The sequence below is a fragment of the Agelaius tricolor genome, unplaced genomic scaffold (genome assembly GCF_023055355.1).
Source record: "Agelaius tricolor isolate 1412-34295 unplaced genomic scaffold, bAgeTri1.0.p SCAF_1, whole genome shotgun sequence".
Taxonomy (NCBI): Eukaryota; Metazoa; Chordata; class Aves; order Passeriformes; family Icteridae; genus Agelaius; species Agelaius tricolor.
This window is the reverse complement of record NW_027269261.1, coordinates 19,984,099-20,006,709: the sequence shown is the minus strand read 5'-3', so window position 1 is coordinate 20,006,709 and position 22,611 is coordinate 19,984,099. Positions and strand designations below refer to the sequence as shown.

The window sequence follows — 22,611 nt, the reverse complement described above, 5'->3', positions numbered from 1 at the left end:
CTCCCTTAAAATGACAGATCAGTGTCAGCCAGCAGGGACAACTTGCCATGCCCAAGGGACAGCTTGAGTTTCTTTTGGTTGGTAAAACCATGATACCATGTTCTTCCTGAGCTTACAGACCCCTTTGTGGCTGTCACTGTCTGTGACATTGTACTGTTAGCAATGTCAGCAGGCAGAGGTATAAATAAGGTGAGTATGTTTCCATGCTGGTGTGGAGTAATGGTGCACACATTTTGGAACTGCACTTGTTTTTAAAGGAAAGAGGAAGAGTAACTGTCATGGTCACAAATATGTGGTTTGGATAATTGCCCCAGGAGCCAGAAGTTGCCTAATAAAGTAGTTAGTGTTGCTGTCCTGAACAGATCTTCTGTCTCTCTAAGCTGCAAATGTTGTGTGGAAGTTCTAGGAAAAGGTCACTTGGTGTTTGGCTAAGGCATTAATGGCATCCTCAGGAGCACCTATGCATCATCAGTGGCTAACCCTACATACTTCCCTTGCAGAGAACCATGCATAGGAATCCAGGGTGACATAGGAGGTAACTCCATGCATCTGGCTCTCAGCAGGAATAACTGCACCTTGAGTCCTGGTGCTTGCAGGGTGGCATTAATAGACTTAATTAGCATAGCAGAGGGTAAAAGAAGAGGGATGCCTATACTCTGAAGAGGTCTATCTTCTCTTTGGTCACTTGTAATTCCAAAATCTGTAAACAGCAAATGGCAACCTGAAGAAACAGATAAAAACCTTTCAATTTCCTCTGTATTCATAAATAGGGTGTGCCTGTTGACCCAAAGGGCATCATTCTAGAGGCAGAATCCAGGTATGTGCCTGCTTTGAGGATTAAGACTGTATGGACAAAACCTTAGGAAATTCGGGCATATTGTGATCACTAGATTGAAGTGGAAAAGCATAAAAACCCCTAAATTCCAGGGGTCTTTATACCATTTTCAGTGGGCATTCTCTCAGGTGCTGGGGGAGGAGGTGATGCAGAAAACAGTTTGCTCATTAGAGGCAGCTGCCTTAATCTCTCTTTTTTGGTTTCTCCTTCTAGGTACTCAGCTTGTATAACACCATAAATCCAGAAGCTTCAGCCTCCCCGTGCTGTGTGTCCCAGGATTTGGAACCCCTCACCATCCTCTACTACATTGGAAAAACACCCAAAATCGAACAGCTTTCCAACATGATTGTCAAGTCTTGCAAGTGCAGCTAAAGGATATCCCTGAAACAGCATGACGTGTTTATAAAAAATAAAGATAACCAAGGAAAAAAAAGAAAGCGTGAGAAGGAAAGAAAGAAAAATAAAAACCCGGGTTCATCAGTGTTAAAAGGAAAAAAAAGAAGAAAAAAAAAGCGGTACTAGTCTGAACTGTTTGAAAGTTTGTTTTGTTGTTTTTTTTTAAACTGGCATCTGAAGCAAAACATTGAAGGCTTTTTCCTACATTTCACCTACACATAGTGTGAGATAGACAAGAAGCAAAGTTAAAGAAAAAAAGAAACCTTTTAAAAAATAAACACTGGAAGAAATTTGTTAGTGTTACTATGTGAAAGGAAAAAAACAGGAAAATCCCATGAAGTGGAGTTGCTGTATCTGTCCCGTGCCTTACTTGATCTCTCTGTATTGTTACACAATAGGCATCCTACCCATTCCTCTTAGCTATAGAGTTAACAGTGCATTATTTATTTGTGTATAAAAACTATCAAATGAACATTTCTGTATCACCATTGGGAAAATGAATGAACACCAGCCAGTGTGGACAAGGTGGAGACCAAATAAGCTGCCAGAAATACATATAAAGCCTAAAGGAACACAAGCTCAAAAGAATCAGAAAAGTAATGGTTAGTTTAGTTCGATTAAAATAGAAATCAGTTATTACATTACTGACAAACTCTGCCTTTAAAATACCTTATTTTTCATGCCAGCTGCCTAGAGAGACTTCTTGTAAGGTCTCAAACCCTTGTTTTAAATACTGAATAATTTACTAATAAAGGACACTCTGTTTCAGTCTCAAAGACAAGTCTATAAGATTTTTTTTTACTGTAAATGATTTAAAATGTCAGTTTAGTAAACCAGTGAAATATTTAACATTTACTGGTCTAATCTTCAGACCTTAATATGTTGCTGTATAGCTATGCTATGGGAATTTTTTTTGTTCTTTTGGTATATGTAACCATACCTAGAGTATTACAATAGGTGGGTAGTAAAAGCCAGCTTAATTGGAAACATATCTGTAGATCTCTATTTGTAAACTATTAAAAAATTACATACTTTATGTGTAATGTGTAAATTTTCACCATATTTTTGTACTCTGTAATACTGTCAGCTCTCATGACTTTGAATTTGAATTTGGGGCTCTTTTTGATCACTCAGAATCATGTGTTTCCCTCTAGCTGGCCAGTATGAGTAGAGTCCCTGTATTTTGACTTGCACTACAAATACATGTTTTATAATAATTGCTATCATGTGCTTTGTATATTGTTCATCATTATGACATAAGCTACCTGACTCCATTTGTTTTTCTGTTTTATAAAAAAGGATGGATTAAAGTAATCTCCCCCCCCCGCTCCTCCCCTCCTCCTCCAGCTATCCCCGTTCATAACACTTACATCGCGATGCTGTTCAGATCTCTGGGCCTTCCTATTTTCCCATTTCCTTTCGGCTGTAGACATTCAAGCAGGTGGGCAGGGAGCGAGGTGAGGAGAGAAGAGGTGTCCCAGCCTGGCTGAGGCGAGGCCAAGCCCTGCAGAGGATGACATCCAGCGCTGTGCAGCAGGCCGTAGGCAGCGGCTGCCGCGGCGATGCCCGTGTGCGCACGGCAGGAGCACAGCACACCCGGATGCGCCCGCCTGGCACGGGGAACTCGCTCCTGCAGCTCCTCTGTGGGGCTGCTCCTGCTGCAGGTAACAGAGGTTTGCCTTTGACTTCTGCAGTGGCACAGCAGGGCCCTTCAGGCTGTTGGGGTATGTGTAAGGATTGGCAGGATGAGACCCTTGATTTTGGCAAGTTTACCAATTTTTTTCTCAATTGAGTTGATGCTAAAGCTTCTTTTGAAAAAAAGAGAAAGGAACATGGGGATTCCTGGGGTTTTGTTGTTTTCATATTGTAGAGGGAGTAAAAAGAAACAAACCACATTGCATACTTCATTTTGAGAAAAAAAACCTAAATAAGAATGAAAATACTGAAGAAGGCACAATCATTTCATTTCACGTGATGGATGCTACTGCAGAGCAAAGCCGGAAACCTGCAGTGCAAGCATTCTGCTTGGATGGGAGGGGACATTTTCTGCCATTGTCCTGAACAGTGTTGGGAGGACACTCCTAAGCTTGGTGTTGTCAGTTCCAGTTTTAAGAAGTGCAGTTTCTTTGGCTTCATCAGAATACTGGTGCAAAACTGAGGTGCCGTGGTGGCTTGCACAGGCAGCTCCTCAGGACTTCTGTGGTGCCTGTGTTTATTGCCTAGGTGGGAACACAGCCCCAGAGATTATCTAATCCCACCCACTGGCCCAGGAGGAGAAGGTGTGTTAGACTTCTGATTCATTTAGTGAGCTGAGGTGAACAGGTGAAGAATCTGTCCTGCTAACACTTGCTTGAGCCAGACTAACTCCAGTGAGAAGATGCACTGAACTCAGTGAAACTCCTCAGGGTAATACATACTCTGGATTTTGCTGTATAACAACAGCAAAATTAGTTTTATCAGGTTCAGTATGAGAACTGTATTTTTGTTGGACAGGAGAGAAGACAAGGGTGAGCACATTTCACAAAACTTAAAAATGTTTTTGCAGTTCTCTGATACAGGAATGCAGATTTCAAACCAGTTTTGGAGAAGTGAGATGGGAGATAGCATAGTTGTCCAACTATACTTACTGTGTGCTGGATGCAGCTGAAAATTTGAACTTGGATTTGAAGTTTTTCTCTAAGCATAGAACACTTTCTGTAAGTCATTGCCCCAAAATCGATTTTTAAAAAAATTTCTAGTGTTCCTCAAAATGCACTGATAATATTTGAAATTCTCTATTTTAAAGCTCCTACAATTTATTTTTTCTTGTTCATTAGGCATGTATTTCCCTTTAATTGCCAAGGGTGTTAGGCCTGATCCTACAATATGCAGAACTCATGGGTGGAATTCCCCTCTGCAGAGTGGAGTAATGTGAGTCCTTAGCACCTCTCAGGTCTGGTGTAAATACCCCTCAAATGATCTTCAGATGGGTCTGCAACAGCTCAAGGACTTTGTGCTACGGGGGCCTTATTTTGGCAAGGTGATTTTAGCTTCCTGAACAAAGTCCCTGAGATCTGATGGGAAATGTTCAGCATCTGGAAAGATCAGACCCAAGGGGCTGACTGGGGCTGAGGGGGAATCGTAGCACTTAGCTGGGTGGGGTAGGACAACACTTCTGATGTGTTTAGCATCAATACAACTGTATGGTTGGCATGGTTTAAAGGCAAAAAAGAAGGAACTTAAAGGACAGCTGTGTTGTACTTTGGTGATTGATTACTCTGTATTTTAACACATTGTATGTCTGTTTTTGTGGTGCTCTAGTGGTAAATAAATTATTTCAATTATATGCTGGTGTTGCTTTCGTATGGCAGTATTCTTCTGGCACAGGCAATCCCTCAGCCCTGGAATGTTAAATCCCTGCAAAGCCTGATTTGGTGTGGGATTTAGGCACGTGTGACCTTGATGTGGTCCACTGCAGGCTAAGGTGAAGAACATCCATCCAGGGTGAGGGTGGATCATATCTGCTCTGGGGGTTGCTCTCCCCTCAGCCACTGTAGTGGATGTCTTGGTCTGTAGACAGCTGCCTCAGTTATATCAGTTTACCAGGAGCAGCTATGTGGCACATGGAAGTGTATTTTGACATAAAATAGGATTCCCTAGTTTGTTTTCTATTTCCATCCACTCTGCAATATGCAATTGCATTATCTAAGCAAATAAGAATTAAGGAGCCTGGAATTGCAGCTTTTCTTTATCAGGCACTAGTCACTTGAATAAATAAAACTGATGGCAGGAAGGACTTCAGAATTGAATCACTGCTTTAAAGTTGATGAAATTATATGTGAAAATTCTTCCAGACCAGGCATTGCTGAGGAGACCAGGGACTGCTCTCCCTGGTGCCTTCTCTGGCATCTAAGGAGTGCATAGCATTTCTTGGCTTGAATGAAAGAGCATGTTTATGCCAGATTGTTTACGGTTATTGTGATAAATTATAACAAATGGACTCTGTGGTCTGTCAATATGTTTAAGAATGTAACTTGGGATGAGCATTAAAAACAATCTTAGGGGCGATTCCACCATGGTTACACTCCAACCTTAATTGATTGCAGTGAGTTTATGCAGGCATAAAACTGTAGTCCTTCAAAATTTTCCAGATGCCAATTTTTATTCTGTCTATTTTTAGCTACCCAGCTATGTGCTTTGACATGAATGTAATCTGCCAGCCTTATTCTTACCCAAAGAAGCCCTCACACTGAGATGAGAATACCTTGCAGCCCTGTCTCCTGTATTTGTGAAGTCAGTGAAGAACAGGAGGATTTGAGGAGGAATGCTGATTGGAAATTGTAGGTGAGAAACTGGTCATGGTGCCTGTAACTAAGGAGGAACAAAGTGGAGGGAACACTGTGTGCTGAAAGAAATTTTATAGCATGGGACTAAAAAGATGGAAGATTTGCCATGATAATGAGATTTATGCAGAGTATTTTGATGCTGGGCTTGTCTTCATTTTGTTAACACAGCCTCTCCAGACTGTATCAGTGAAGCCCTTACTGTGCTTGAATCAAATTGTGGTTAATAAATGTGGAATATTCAATATAGGAAAAAAACCCAAACCATGTAAATGTCTTGAAAACTGTTTTTTAGGCCAAAATCTGCCTCTTAGTTCAGACAGAACAGATTCTATGAGGAGCCATGAGTTCTGGAAGAAAATAAACCAAGAGGTTATGTAATTATATGTGGTTATAAAGTAGATGTGAAGTAATGTAGTTGGCTTGTCAGTGGGTATGGGTGTAACAGTAATTTCTTCATCTGTATAAAAATAAAATTAAATGGAACAGAAAGCTGATGAGAACTTCCAATCAAATTTGATATGCTCATTTAATGAAGTAACCTGCTGGAATCTAATACAGAACCCCTGGGGTATAAACCTTTCTTCAACCAAATGGTGGTCCAAGAAACAAGTATTTCCTATAAATGGGGTGTTTGAGTGCCAAGCCAAGATGATGGCAGTGATCATTGATCTTTGGGTCTCAGCACTGTTTGCACATACTATACGCAATCCTGATTTAATAATTCACAAACTCATTGCAAAAATATTTGCTATGAGAAAGGGAACAAAAGATAAAAATGGCAAAGGGGACCAGAGTCTCTTGCTGTTCAATGAAGGACACCATGAGCTCTCACATACTGTTTGGTCAAGCTAATTAGAGATGGATGCAACACAAATGTTAACATGTGAGTTTACATTTGATCAAAAATCAGGTGGCTGGGGCTCTGAAGAAGGGTTCAAACCTGAATCACTTTAATGAAATCCCGTTAGGTCCAATCTCTGCTACTGGTTTGTAACCAAACTTTAATCCCCAAAGTTGTTGCTGGGGTGTGTGAGGCTTTGAGCTCAATATGTCGGAAGTTCTTGTGCTTGAGCTGCTCTAAGTGTGCCAGATGCAAGTCCTACACAGCTCAGTCTTCTGTTTTTTCTCCCAAGAGCAAAGGCACATCAATATAATTGCCACTCATATGAATGGCAGTTGGAAAGAGTCAAATTGTCCCTATCCATCAAGGTGTTTCCCAGAGAGCCAGGAGTGTTACAGGTCACCTCATTCTTCAGTGATTTAAAGAGCAGCATTGTGGGACTATGAGATGGGGTTTTGCCATCTGATGGAACCCACATGAAATGAATTGATGGCTTCATTCCAGTTCCTAGTGTAAACTTGTTGGTAGTCTCCAAGGACATGCAGACTGATTTCATCCATCAAAAGCAGAAAATATCTTTATCCAGAAAAAAAATGTCCTTTTTCTCCCCCCCTTTGGAAAAATGTAAATACAAGACAAAATATCCAGCAGTTCATGGGCAAGTTATGCATTCCTCTGCAGTGTGTGACCTGTTCTCAAAGAGGTGGTCTGGATCAATTTGTGAACAGTTGGGAGGGAAAGCTGCATTTGGAGATACTCTGAAATATATTATTTCCTCTGCTCCTTCTATGAAACCCTCAGTTACCATAAGACACACAAAAGGAAAAAAAAAAAAAATCAAACCAGAAGACTGTAAATAAGCAAATGAACTGACATTTTTCACCTTGACACCCAGCTATGATGTATAACACCAAGGTAAGTCACTGCAGATCCTGAGTGTCAGATACAGCCAACTGATGTACACAAGCTTGGGTCACAGAAAGAGGAGCAGGAAAGATGAACAAAACAGAAGGTTTTTGTCAGCATAAGTATAGGCCCTACATCACACCACAGGAAAACTGGACTAGTTTTGGTTGTACTTTTTGCTTTGGACTGCTTCCATAGCACAACAGGCCATTCCCATTTCTCATGCTTTAAGAAAAGGGGTATCTTTAGGGAGGTAGGAATTTACCTAGGAGTAACTGAAAGTCACTGATACATTTTGAGATCGTTAGTAGTCAGGAGACAATTTAAATGAGCTGTTAACAAAACCTTAATTAACTTTTCCTGTAGCTAAGCTCCCCTTGTGCTGTTCTCCAGGCCTCTGTCTCTTATTTTAGTGTTAAAAGTTCCTCCACTGCTTTGCGGTAACAGATGGTGTCTATCAAATAGTCAAAATCTCAGCAAGAATCCCAAGGACTGAGGAGGAGATCTCAAGCATTAAATCCCCAGGTTTCTCTAGTTCCTGATCCCTTAAAGCAGTGCTGTAAAACACCAAATGATCTGCAGGCTGTGCACAAAGCAGGACCTCAAATGCACTCTCAACAGTGGGCTACCCATGTAAATGCAAAAATACTGTTTTGATCTCGACAAGATACTCATGGACTCATTCAAACAACTTTCTCACTGATCAGACTTCCTCTCCCACTGTAAGCACTGTGAGCAATGTAGGAGGAATCCATGACTCTCACCCATGCCAGGAGAAATTTATTGTCAGATAAATCTGTATATGCAAAAATATGTGTCATGGCTTGCAGAGAGGAAAACCCCATTGCCATGGTTTTTAGCTCAAGTAAATTTCTTCTCAGTAGCTGTTAAAGTGCTGTGTTTTGGGTTCAGAATAAGAATGGTGTTGATAACTCACTGATGCTCTGGGCTGTTTGCTAAGTCGTGTTTATCCTAGGATAAGGACTATTTTTTTCCCTTGTTTCAAGCTCTGCCAGTGAGGAGGTGAGCAAAAGAAACTAGGAGGGATCACAGCTTGGACAGGTGACCTGAACTGACCAAAGGGATATTCCACACCACAGAACATCATTCCCAGTGTATAACCTGGGGGAGTTACCTGGAAGGACAGCCAGTCTGGGTTCAGGAAGGGGGTCTGGCATTGGTCAGTGGGGTGGTAAACAACTGTATTGCGCATTACTTGTTTTTTTGCTTTTATTGCCAGTATTATTATTTGCCATTATTATTCTATTTTAATTTATTTTTAACCATTAAAATGTTCTTATCTCAAGATTCAAGTGTCACTTGGATTCTCCTCCCTATTCCACTGGGGTGAGGGGCGTTGAGTGAGCAGTTTTGCGATGCCTCATCTCAGCTGGGTTTAAACCCATGATACACTTGCAAGCGAGAATATATATAGTGAAAAAGGAAAGAATCAAGTCATGTTTGATCCATGTCTGTGGATACATAAATTAAAGTAGTGTATATAAATTTAAAGACCTCTTTAAAATTTATATTGGGTTGAAATGTTGGGTTTTTTTTTTTTTTTTTCTGTAATCATAAGCCACTCCCTCTATTTGCTAAGTAACTTTCTACTTTCTGGACAGCTTCACTACATGTATTCTTAGCAGTCTTGCTGTATGGCCCAAGGGAGGAAAAAAAAAAGGAAATTTCAGAGACTGATTCTCTTCTGGGTTACTCCACAATAGCAGTTTGGGTTTGTAACTTGCGTTGCTGGATGCAGGAAATTACTTTTGGAGGCAACAGGGTTGAACTGACTGGTCTTATTCCCAGCTCTCTTACTTCAGCTTTACTACAGCACAACTATTTCAACAGGGGAAAAACCAGGTTTTAAAGTCATTTGTCTAAGAATAGTCAGGCTCAGTTTGCTATTTTACTAGAGCCTTCACACAAAGCATATGTGTTTGTGAAGTGTTTGAACACTGATTGTCACAGCAGCCTGCAAGAAGGCATTTCTATTGCACATTTGAGCTTATATTTGAAATCTAGAAGGATGATGAACATGGCAGTATTCTGGAGAAGGAAATTGATCTTCTTATCATTTAGATTGGTATATTTTGCAAGGTGTTGCTGCCATTTTTCTCTCATCCAGCAGCATTGGAAATAAAATTCTCTAATGCTGGAATCAATTCTTGTGCTGTATTTATTGCATGGGTGTAATATATAACTATAACCTGGGGAAAACTATCCTTTTCAGTGTTCACTATGCTTATGGTACTCTCAGATAATTTTCAGTCTGACCTTTTGATATTGGAATCCAGCCCAGAGATAAATTTGTCTACACAGTTTTATCAGGCTTTGCTGAGATATCTTTGACTTCAGAGAGTAACAGGTAAGGATATTTGCCTTACACTTTTCAATCACACACAGCTCAGCTTGAGAGCAGAATTCAGTCATTTGTGCTCTAGTTTGTTGGGGTCACAGTCAGATGAGTATATCAGCTTTCATTTCAAACATGAAAGCAGATTTTCAATGTTCCTGACTGTAAAGAAAATCATGAAACCATGACCTGTGTTGAATTAACACAGCAGCATCTACTTGAGTCTGCAGAATTACCAAAGCAGACCATGTAGTGAAGCTTTGTTCTTTGTAGCTTTTCAATGGTGAATATGCTCTTTTCCTTTTCAGAGGAAAGGTTTTTCCCCCTGCCTCTGGCATACAGCAGCAACGTCTTACGAGTGAAAAAACTGTCACCTTTTTTCTTTGGAATTTAAGAATGAAAACATCAGGATTTCAAGTTCTTGTTTTGGGAAAAAAAAAAAAAGGAAAAAGAAATAGCTAATCATCTAAACTCTTTTCAGCCTCGACAATATTCTTCCAAAAAAAAAAAAAAAGCCGCATGAACTGATCCTCCTGTGTAAATGTCCTAGTGAGAATCCTCTCCGGAAAGAGCCCTGCCCCTTCCTATCTGTATTAAGGGGGCAAACACCTCAGTGCCAATACTCTTCACCAGCTAATGGAAAGGGATGACAGACACCACTTAAAACTGATTTTAGCTGCACTTCTCTTTGGCAGTCAGGCCTTTATTCACTGCTGAGCAGTGGCAACATGACAAGAGAATAAGGCTGTAATGGCCCTTTGAAAAAAGGTAGATGCAGAAGACAAGCTATGTTCAGACACGTCTTGGTGTTCAACCACTGTCTGACCTAAGAGAAAATGTAAGCGTGAAGGAATCTCATTCAGCAAAAAAGTGACCACAAAGAACAGGAATTGTACTCTGCATCTCCAGAGACGAACAGGCAGAAGGAGAAGGTTTTTTACCAAAGACCTGCTTAGGAAAGTGAAAGAGCAGTGACTCTCAGGCACTACAAAATATGATGACACATCCCTAGGCTGGCCAGGCACTGCGTGGGAGTAGCTTCATCACAGTCTAGTTTCAGCTTCCTCATGCACTTGGGTTGTTTGGTGGTATGTGTCTGTCTCTGAATCTTGATTTATTCCTTTGAAATCTTTTCAAGGGTAATCTGCCACAGAATGTGTTTGTATAAAGGGATGAAAGCAGCAAATGTCCACATGAAAAATAAAGGTCAATCAGACACTTCTCATGTGAATCATCATTACACCCATACTTCCTGCTGGAATAATTAGGAGATTTGTTTAGAACACTGTGCTTCTTTTGATTTATTCCAAATCTGTTGTAAATTACTGACTAGAGATTACATGCTGAGCATCTTTGTACTAAAATAACTCTTAATCCATACCAAAAATTTTCAATTTGCTTTAAGGGAACTGCTTCCAAAGGCTAAAGGACAAATCTGTCTCTTTTATCTCTTCATTCTGCAGCCTGTCTCCTGACTTTCTCTGTATCAATGCCATGAGTTCATGGCATTGATTTGCTTGTATCTTATGTTGACATTTCTTGAAAAAGTGTATGGCATTGAAATTTTTCCATCAGTTTGCCACATTGACCATTGATAGCTAGGAGACACATGTGACTTTGAGTAAAATGTTGGCTTGAAGCTGAGTTTCTAAAAGTCAAAGAAACATCCCAAATTTCTAATCTTGGAGTCCATAGTCCAAGGTGTTTTTTGGGTTCCCAGTCACAGTCATCCCTCTTCAAGTCTGCTTCCAGAAACTAAACAGGAGGTACCTTTCATGATTGAAACAGAACAGGAAGGCCAGAAAGCTCTTTAGATCTGTTTATAGGCTTGGAAACCTAAATATATTCCTAGCTAAGGAATATTTACGTGAATACAACTAACCATATGCAATGATCAAGTACAGACAAATTCTTCTTGTCCCAAAAAAGCAAAGGAGACTTCTCTGCAGAACACATAGTGAAAAGGGCTGGTTAAAATGGGGATGCTCCTAGAGGCGTCCAAGGCCAGGCTGGATGGGCCCAGGGCAACCTGATCTAGTGAGTGGTATCCCTGCCCATGGCAGGGAGGCTGGAACTCCAAAATCTTGAAGGTTCCTGCCAAACCAAACCATTTTGTGATTCCATGGTTAGCTCCAAATAAATCATTAAATTGATGCTGCCGAATAGCCACTGGATTTCCAGCATTCAATTAACATTTTATTTGTTTGATTGGTGTATTTTTAGAAGGTTTAAGATAAAATTTGGTACATTCACTCAGCCTTCAAATCCAGCATTATTTAACTGCTTAAATGAGAAATATTATGCTTTTATGTTACTAGTTTAATGCAGCAAGCAAACAGAGATCAAAGTATCTTGAGAACTACATTTAATTATAATCGCCGCCATAAATGCCAGAGCAAGATGTGGCTCTGTCATAAAAGAAAACACAGTAAAACAATATTATGCAGTTTACAAATTCCATCAAACCACTGTACAAATAAACAATGCTACTGAATCACACAACAAATCATCTTACAATTAGGCCACACAAGACCATCTGGTTTGCAAACCAGCCTACAAGCCAAAGAGGAAAACTTTGAAGATAAATATTGCCATATGTGGAAGCCCAGGAAAAAATATTGCTTACTAGCACGGAGCATCATTTTGAAATGTAATTCTCCGTGGGAATTGAAGATTTCTTACAGAGGCTAATATGTTTTGCAAGAAACCTCACAAAATGGAAGCAAAAGGTATTACAGATAGGCCCAGAGACTGCAAAGGAATGAAAACCCTTCTAAAGCAGTTGGATTTAGCCTGTCTGCTGCTTGAGTACCTAAGTTTAATTGGAAGTTGTAACATTTTCTCTGTCCAGGACATTTGTCTAGTTGTATAAGGGAAACATCCTGTTCTTTCTCAGTCAAAGTGTACTGATAATGGAAAAAAGTAGAATTTGGTCTACATGAGCTTTAAATGGCTGAAGTATTATTATTTTACCACTCCTTATTATACTGATAATCAGAGATTCTTAGCATTCTGGTGGAACAGTTTTGCAAAACTCAAGGTCTTCTAAGGATCAAGACTTACCAATGCAAACAGATATTTGGAAAGTCTGTTTTCAAGACATATAATGGTTGTGCAGTTCAGGAGACTGGAATTCAGCATTCTTTAAAACCCAAGGCACTGAAAGACACCTAAAAACAGACACCAGCAATCAGTAAGGATGTCTAAAATCTTCTCTCCAAGATGTTGGCAAAGGAACATGTTTTTTCTAAAGTCAGAGATATATTCCTCCTTATTGTTGGTGATTCAGGGTCAGGTCCTGAAGCGTAAGGGTCAGTAAAGGAGAATATTAAAGAAAGAAGCAAATCACAAAAACCACAAAATCAACATCAGCCACTTATCCATCTGAACAAATTTTGATGAAAATAAAATATGCAGAAGTGTTTCATTTGTTTGAAATTTACAATCTCTGTGCTGTTCTGCTGGTTTGTTCCTAATTTGTTTTGCCTTATACCATGAAAGACCATGAACATTTGAAAAGGGTTTATCTTTCATGCCTTGAAACAAATAAATGGAAAAAAAAGTTGAAATATTAAAAGGGATAGTTTAGAACATTTATAGAATGATAAAATACACTTTAAACTGTATTGGTTTATATGCGTTATATAAGGTATAAAATTGCTTGAAAGCTTGTAATTGACATCTCTGGCTCATTAAATGTTTTCTTTCTGTCACAGGTATTTCTCATAAAGTTGATCAAAGGTTTGGATTCTCCAGAAAATGGCTCATATGTTAAAAATAACTCAGAAGTGCTGAAGTCACATTTTCATTCTTGCAGGGTTACTAATGAAATCTGTACTCTTGGTGCAGAGGTTTTAGAGAGATGGGTTTAAGCAAAGTTTTTACAAACTAAGAAAATATCTTTAAAAAGGCAGCCCCCACTCCCAGTTTTCAGCTTCACAGCAAATATAACATCCCAACAGTTGTCATGATTTAAAATTTTTCCTGCCTGTGGTGTCCAGTGTATCATCCTTTCAAGAGATGTTATCAAACTAATTGGAGTTGTAGAGCTTTTTTTTTCACTAGGACTTGAAGTTACACACAACTGTGCCACATCTCAAGCTGTCCTGATGCACCCTGAGCTGGGTCTAATTTGCTGCATCAGTTCAGTCCAGTAATTTTGTGAGAGGTCTGATTTATTTCAGCACATGCCTCGATAAAACAGAAAGAGAAGCAAAAGTGTTGTTGGCCTGACTTTGGGTGGGTGTAGGTTGGGAGACACCACAGTATTTTATCATGTATTCAATGGGTGCTGCATGTCACAGGGAACACTATGTGCTTTATGTATATTACCAGCTCATGAGAGTATTTTGCTCTCTGAAGCTTCCTCTAAAGCTCCTTAGGAGCTTTAGGGTGGAAAAAACATGGTCTGTTCTAATCCAGCTATAACAATTGTGTCTTTTCTCAGTCTTGCTGGCTGGTGTCTTACATGGTTTGAGGTGCAGTCCCTGCATTTTCAGGCTGTTGGGACTACATGGCCAATGCAGAGTGGAAGATCTCTCCTTTTGGCACCACAGGGCAGCAGTTTTCATGGAGATTCAGAAGGTGATATGCAAAGGTCTGTCAGTTTCACCCCAATTTTGTCAGGCAAGCAAGCAGGCTCTGCTTGCTCACAATTTATGATCTTTGCATTACTTGCTGCTTTTTTATTTCAGACAGCAGCAGCTGTTTTGCCATCATTGACAGCAGGTCTAGACTTACATGGAGCAAGAGGAATACCAGATTTTTGCCCTTTCACTGAGGCATAGGTAGCTCAGGCTGTGGAAAAAACCAAGACAAGTCCTACCACTTAAAAGGATTTTCTCCCCAAATGACTATGGTCTTAGGCTTTGACAGAGCAGCTCCAACTTCTCCTGCTGGATGTGTCATGGCCAGGCATCAGCAGAGATGGTTTAAAACAAGTGTGAGTCACAGAAAGCAGAGTTTTGGATGGCTAATATGGAAAGGATTTGCTGGGTAGGGCAGGGAAAGGCAAGAAGGGTGCCCATGGCTGGGGAAAAAGGGCACTTATGTTCACTACATCTCTGTGTTTCTTGCTCTGTTGTCTGCCTGTCTCCTGGTATTTCCACCAGGGCTGCAGCCTTTAGCATGCAAACAAACAGTCAGAAAGAAAGTGCCTGGATTTTGTCTGAAATGTGAGCAGGAGATGCAGGAGATGAAATCTCCCTCATCCTTGCTGGGGCCTGTCTCCGCAGCTGATTTCGAACAGCACTGAGTCACGGCAAAAGACATCATGTTGAAGCCAAAGAAACCCTTGCCAGCATCCCAAAGGGGATTCCCAGCCACCTCACTCATGTGCAGCGCCTCTGGCATCCAGTGGCTTGCCCAGATTTATTTATTTATTTGTTTTATTCACCTCTGTTTTGTCTGGAAAAGACTTATCTGTTTCTCCTCCCGAGGCTAAGGTCTTTCTTTCAGCTCCTGCCAAATTCAAGGGCCACTGGTTTTGCTAGGTTCTTTGGAGGAGGAGCCATCCCTCTCCCTTGTCAGGCTGGCCAACAGCCAGCTCCTGGGAGGTGACCAGGACCTTTGAGGGGAGGGATGCCGTGCCACAGCTGGAGGGAGAGACATCAGGTAGGAGATGTGTTGTTTGGCACCTGCAAAGGCTGTGGGGCTGAAGTATCACCCTGGGACGTGGCTTTAGCCCTGGGCTGATCTTCCAGCAGGGACACAGCCCCTTCTCACACAGGGGTTATGGGAAAGGCAAATTGGATGGAGGGAGGAGGAAAAGCGATGCTCAGTGGCACCAGGAAATTTTGCCAGGCTATGAATGTGGCGCTTAGCACCTAGCATGTGTAGGCTTAGCACTGCCATAGAAAGCTTCTTTCCCCCTTGCCAGCAGTGCCATTTTGGCTGGGACAAAACTCTCAGCTGCTGCCGCAGCCAGGCCACTGTCATCCATGGAAACACACCAGCTTGATTCATCTTGGTATTTTCATCTGCGCCTCACTTGGGGAGCTGCCCAACCATCACCTCCAAGGAGAGGGGCTGCTGGGTAGCTCACCCCTGGCAGTCACACAGCACCAGGGGGAAAGAGTGGACCCTTCCTCAATTTTTGGGGTGTCTCAGGTTGGCAGAGGCCCAGTTGTGCTCCCAGCGCAAGCTCAGAGCCAGCGGGTGCGGGGGAGAGCATCGTCAGCACCGCCGAGATCCAACGCCCTTCACGGCGGCTGCACACACAGCACTGTCCTGACACTAAATAAATAGTAAAAAAAGAGATGGAGAGAGAGAGTGAAACATACACCCTCCATTTCACACAGTGTCCAGAAAGCCTGGCTGTCAGCATCCCGCTGGACTCCCTCCAGACAGGTATTCATTACATAGATTTGACTTTTTAAATACGATAGAAATGAGAACTGCAAATTTAATATGTTTTTCTTCTTGGGAGATGAGGGGGCAGGAGGGAGGGGAATAGCATTTACCTCATAATTTCCCTTTCTCTTCCCCCCTCTGTGTAAGCCACATTATTCTTTCTGCAAAGGTACTTGGGGAAACTTGCTAAAATTTTCCCTCATGCTTGAAATTTACTTACCCTGGGTAACAGGAAATGTGGTGTCTTGTGATGTAGATTGTTATACCAGATGGTAATCTTAGCACATGCTATTTGTGTAGATCTGCGGTGCAAGTGAGTCATCATTCGTAGCTGACCTTCACTGCTGTGAAAATACTTCTTTCAATAATAACAACAACAATGACAATAACAATAACAAACAACCTTTCGACAGGGCTCGCCTCTGCCTGGCACGGGGACAAGGGCCTGCTGTGCAGCCAGTGAAGGTGGGTCCTGGGCTCTCTGCAGAGCACAGTTACAATCCCTCTGGAGCAGGATCCAGGACTCGTTACGAGTCTTTCCATTGGCTCTGCGGAGCTCTGGATCAGGCCCAGGTCGTGTTGCATCACATTTCTTTACAGCCTCCTTACATTCCCCTCTCTGCACTCCTTTGTTGACAGAAAGCACTTGCCCTTTTTCTGCCATAGAGGAAGAGGCTCAGCCCCATAATCAGACCCAAATAATGTGACCAGCTTGCTGCTCTTTCCAAAGTCCCTGCAGCATGCTGAATTTAGCAGAAGGAGAAGACTGTGAGATGCATTACACCTGAAACAAAATTTTGTTTGCAATTTCCTCAGCTTAAAAAGGAGTATTTTTTACCTGAGACAGGTAACAAAGCCCATTGATATTTCAATGGTTTTGCTGGAGCCTCCCACAACACCTGTGGTAGCTCAGCCTTTCTTGTCCCTTTTTGTTGTCTGCCCTGATAATTCTGAACACAGGTTCCTGCCTCAGCAAACCTGCAGATCTAAGCCCAAATCCTGCAAGGACTCTATTGGTGCAGGATTGAGCTCATAAATTGAAATTACAGTTGTTATTAGTAGTGCCACTGCAGTCCTGTAGAAATCCAGACATAGTATTTGACTCCAGCGTTTCCTGCAGCAATGAATTCCACTCTGGGAAGAAGCATTTCCTTTCATTTTCCTGAAGTTGTCCTTCTACTGTGGGATTTAAGACAAAGATTCATTTTTCTTTCCATTAAAATTAAAATACTGGATGCTAGCAGAAAGTGGTTTCTGGCTCTTTGTAAATATCAAAACCTCAGACCTTACTAGCTCTGATAGCTTTCCAGAGCTATTCTTCCAGGCATTTCAGCATCTACTTCACTGCGTCCTAGGAAGAGGGTGAGAGTTTCAGACCAGGGTACATATTCTGCTTAGAAAGTTGTTTGATAAAACAAATAAAGCATTTAAGTAAGGAGAGCCCAGAAGCCTATCGTATGTCAAACTTTTCAAAACCAATTACAACTCACATCTGATAGAGTGAAAATCACACTGGCAATTAGATCAAGAATGGCTGATTAAATTCCTCAGGCTCCCCAAATCACAACGCCAGTATTTGTTTCAAAGACCTTATAATTACTGTATTTAAAAGGCTGTTATTCAATACTCTCCTCTTACTCTAAATTGCTCCTGATGTCAGCTTGAGGTACATGAAATTCTGCCTATGGCATATGCTGTGGCTGATCAGTGCACATGACCTTCATGGCAGCGTGCATATCTTTTGCTTTGTACTAATCTTCTCTAAGATCAGAGGAGATGGATACTGTAGAAGAGGCAGTAGGTCTGACTAAAAGTCTACTAAACCAGTGGAAAAACTGGATGTTAATGGACTTTAGATCAGGTCCTTTGTGATTGATTTTGCTGGATCACTGTTGCAATAAAAATGCCTCTTTTCTCATGCTGAACTGTACTTATCTCCCAACCAGGGGAGTACAAGTGGCACATACATTCATCTTAACCTACTCCACATTTTTCAGCTGCTTTTATGAGTGGATTGACCAAGCAGGAACTAGTTGCAAAAGAAAATTTTTAAAATTACTTTCGAGTGCTGTGAAATAATTTATTTTTTCTACAATCTGTCTTGTTCAGAAGAATGTCATATTTGTTACCCTGTCCTGCTGGTAGCATTGGTAAAGTGTTCTAAAACTGAGGTCCATTTTCTTGCTCTCACATGCAGTATATGCAGCCCTTGCAAAAGACAGAAAAATTCCTGATGTTTGAAAAAGTTGCTTCTGGTGCCAAAGCAGACAGAAAACGTCTATGCTCCTGTAGAAATGCAAGGGGAATAAAGCTGTTTCTAAGGGGATAAATGTCTCTCCTATTTCCTATTCCCTGTTACTTTGGTTACTGTTACTTTTAAACATTCCTAGCATTTTGCACATAATAAAAAATGGCAAAATCCCTGTTCATTTCTAGACACTTTGTTCAAACCAAAGCTGTTTGTGTCAAAGAAAAGTGTAAAGACCAAACTCCATCCCACTCCAGTATATATATAGCCACCCATCCTAGGCGAAGCTCTTGATACTCTGCTTTTTGAAGGAAGGAGATACAAAAAGAAAAAGAAAATAAAAATGAGAATAAAAATTGCACAAGAAGGAGGACTTGAAAAACATAATCATAAGACCCAGTGTTCTGCCCATTATCTTTGGTCTTATGATCACCATCAACTGCATTTCTTCCTTCTGTGGTACGGTCCAGAATGCAGGTCCTATGTATGGCCATGACATGAGAGTGTGCTCAGCTGTGGATAAATGTGACTGTCATAGCAGTTATTCCTTGCATCCAGCCATGATCACCTCTTGCCCTCTACTGCCACTCTTTCCCCCAAAACTGTTCTTCAGAGGAAGGAAACCAGCAGGCAGCCCCTGTCCCCATCCCATTACCAGAGCCACAAGCCAGTGTGGTCCACATCAGGACAAAGAGCTCACCACTAGGAACATTTCCTGCTGGAAGCCTTCATAGCTGTACTGCAGCCTGTGTTTCTTTTATTTATTTAGGGATCTATTTTCAGCTTGGTATCTATTCGTGCTCTACCTAGGGCAGAAACAAGAGTTTGCTGGCCATCTGAAATTTTTTTTTTTTTCATAAGCATTGCCCATCACTGCCCCTGGGTTTGTGTTTTGCAGGATAGACTGCACGGGATTCATTTGTACTTTAATAACCTAGTAAAATGACTGAGTGCTGCCACTATAGGTTTACTTCTCCTGAAAGTATTTTAGCTTTCATTAAACAGTAGCATCTGTGGCTTTTTTTTTTTTTTTTAATTATTAAAAGTGTAAAAAACTCACTATTTATTTTCCCCAAGTGTTACATAGAAAATACCTCTGGCTGAAGTATCTTCAAATATGGCATTCTCTGATGTTCCTCATTTGTCTGTCATTAGTAATATCCTTTAGTAACCTCTGGCTAAGGCATTTTTCAGATATGCAGTTCTTCTGGTAACTTATTTACTCAGGACAGTTTAATTCAGAGGCAACATCTGGATTTCCATGGAAGCCAGCCTTACAGCTTAGCTGACTGAGGTACCACAGAGGTCAAGAGAACTGCCTGTGGTGATACTTTAGCTGCCATTGAACTTAGGACCTTCCTGCCTCCAAAACACTGTGTTGTAACTGTCAGACTCTCTCATCAAAAATCATTTTCCTGGGGATGATCTTCTTTCCTTGGGCCCTGATTACATCCTTCCTTTTTCATGGTCATTTTTAGGCCAAATTTATCTGTTCACTCTATCAGCCCTGCAGCACTGTCTTAAGAAATACTGCTTTGCTTTGCATTTGCTTCCAAATCACATTTCAGTGTTTTCTCCAGATGACAAACAAGGTTTGAAAGAGTTCTTTTGGCTCTTGAAAAATGATTTTCTGTTCCTTGCATATTTCTAAGATGTACAGGTATTTCTTCATCTGTGATCATCTTGTGAAATCATTACTTGTTCAGAGTGTTTTGAAGCCATAAAAATCAAAAAAACCCAGAACTGTATTGTCTTCAGCTATTGTTTGTGTGTTAATTAGACATCTCTTTGGACAAACGGTGTGAACTCTTTAATAAACTTGTAATGAAAGAAATATTCAAAACCTCAGTGATTAATGAGCAGATGTTAACAGGCAGTGCAAGCTTATGGGAAACCATTTCTAATAGTGATGTCAACAGAGAACAATTCACAGACATAATTACGAAAAAATTATCAGAGACTTCCTTGTCAAGTATTTTGTATGTTTATAAAGCTGTTGGTGACTCATTTTAAGCAGTCTGGGAGACTTATTTGATTTGGAATGGGGGTTTTATTATAGCTTAGCTGTTATGTAATAGTTTACTCAGACAGAATGGTCAGCTATTCTTCCATCTCAGCACAGTCCTTATGTGTGCACCAAGATTCCTTGTAATTCTTTCAGCAAATCATATCTAAATGCTTTTCCATACTTTGGAAATACAGTTCTCGTTAAAGCTGAGTAGTAGAACAGCCTTTTGCTTAATTACCCATTAGATTGTCTGCCATCCACTATAAAGTTCAAATGCTGCACTATTAGCCACCCTGTGCTGCTCAATTCCCTGTTCCATGTGCATGAGCTCTCTCTGACATGCAAGCAGCCTCAGTAAATTTTGCCTGTGTTTGTTTTAGAGGTAATCTCATAGCAGGCATAGTGCTGAGGCACTCTGGCACGTGTAATCACTAATTTCTTGAGTTACAGCACAAACTGCAATTAATGTTGCCTGTCTCTCCAGTGTCATTAATGTTGAAGTGAAATAATCTGGACGTAATTTTCGCACTGGCACTAAAATGACATTTCAGTGAATCCACAAGTTTCTTTTTCCAAGACATTCCAGTACAATCAGCTATAGAATTACCTGTTTCTTTGATTGGTTACTATCATTCCTTCAGATGAACTCCAAAACCCAAACTTGGAATGTTGAAAAAGGCAAGCACAGCTGTCCTCCATTCCTGGCTCTTCTCCAGGAGACTTGAAGATTTTATATAGTTGAGATGTAGCTGGTATTTGTAGAAAACACTGAGATTTTTGGATGTTAATATAGAGTTGTTGATAGAGTTGTTGTTTTGATTTCTTTTTATCATGGTAGTGACAAGCTGTGGCAGATGAAAAATGCCCATAAACATCATGTTTAGATTTGCACTACCAAACTGTGCTTGGTGTTGCCAACAAACCAAGATAGTTTTGGGCCACTGCTCTGTGAACTCTCTGTAGCAGACTATTGATACCTCTTTGCATACTTTCATGTTTTCTGATCTGCAAATACTATTTAAATGAGATTAAAGTAATCAGCTGCAGTCAAACCTGACACAATTTCCTGGAGAATTATTTTGCTACACAAACACAGAAGCTTATCAGTACAAACAGGTTTTGTAAGCAACTCAGATCATAATTGTTTTGGGGCAGAAATAGCCTATATTTTTAATATGCATAGCCAGCCAACTGCTTTTGGTGCAGATAAGGCCCTAGTGCACATTCTCAACCTGCAAGGAGCTTCAGAAAGATTTGTCAGAAAAAACACCTCCCTAGAGATGGCACTGGTGGTTTGGTACTCCAGATGTCAGAATGCTCATCAGCAGTCGGGAAGGGATTATTGCAACAGGGAGCAGAGATGTCAGAGTTTGGCCCACTCCTACTCCATATAGAAACTTTTCTGTCTTAGATAAGAAATGCCTCAAGGAGTTTGGCTTCCAAGGGTCCCTAGAAGCCACTTGGAGCTGGGTGCCTAAAACCCACTTCACAAATGCTCTAGGAGCAAGAATGAACAATGGACTTTTGTGGCTGGAACTTTTAAGGGAACTGCAGCTTTCTAGGAGATGATGAAAGTATTTTTAATCAGCAAGCCAGTGCTTGAAATGTTGTTCTCAGATGTATGGGTAGACCTGAAATTACTCCTCTGATACTGGGACATCTGATCTTGTATTTCTCTCTTGCTTTTTTCTACCTTTACTACAGCCTATATGGCTTTGGTCCTGGGAAGATCCCCTCTCCTGGAGGAATTTTTTGACAGCAGATGAAAAAATAGGGGGTTTCTAATCACCTTAGTGACTTCTGATAAAGTTTTATGTGGGGTGGTTCAAAAACTGAGAACTGGAAAGAGCCTTTTGTATCCCTCTCTTTCAAATTCTTTAGTTAGAACAGACAATGTGACACCCTGGACCACCTCATCCCTAGGTTTCCCTGGCTCTGGACTACACACAGTTCCCTTGTGCCAAGGTTTGTGCCAAAACCATGCTGTGCAGGTCCTGGCTCCCTTTTACCTGCAGCTAATTCATTCCAACCTGGTAACACACCTACACCCCTTTGGGCTTGTGTCTAACACCATCCTTCTGCAAATATATCAGTGTCAAATAGAGATAGGACAGCAGAGATATATTGCAGCTTTTTCTCTTTGCCGCTGTTTCTGTGGCATTACTGGGGAGATGTTTATCTGAACAACATCTGTCCTGGAAAGCAGCATAAGTGCCAGGATATTGAACTGGAAAAACAATTCAGTACAGAGAAACTGTAATATTTTTTCAGGATTCCTGTCAGCCTGGAAGACTTGTGAGGCCTTATGGGGGCATCTAGAAGTGTGTGCTACCTAAAGAAGTACC

The 22,611-nt window shown here is 40.9% G+C and overlaps 1 protein-coding gene across 1 annotated transcript in view; it reads left to right on the top strand.

Moving 5' to 3' along the window:
• The window catches only part of TGFB2 (transforming growth factor beta 2), a 60,851-nt gene extending 56,295 nt beyond the window's left edge, over positions 1-4,556 (top strand). The window contains exon 7 of the mRNA XM_071425936.1: positions 1,049-4,556. Within this exon, the coding sequence (XP_071282037.1) occupies positions 1,049-1,207 (159 nt within the window). The 3' untranslated portion in view covers positions 1,208-4,556. The remainder of the gene's footprint in view (positions 1-1,048) is intronic.
• Positions 4,557-22,611: the final 18,055 nt, after the last annotated feature.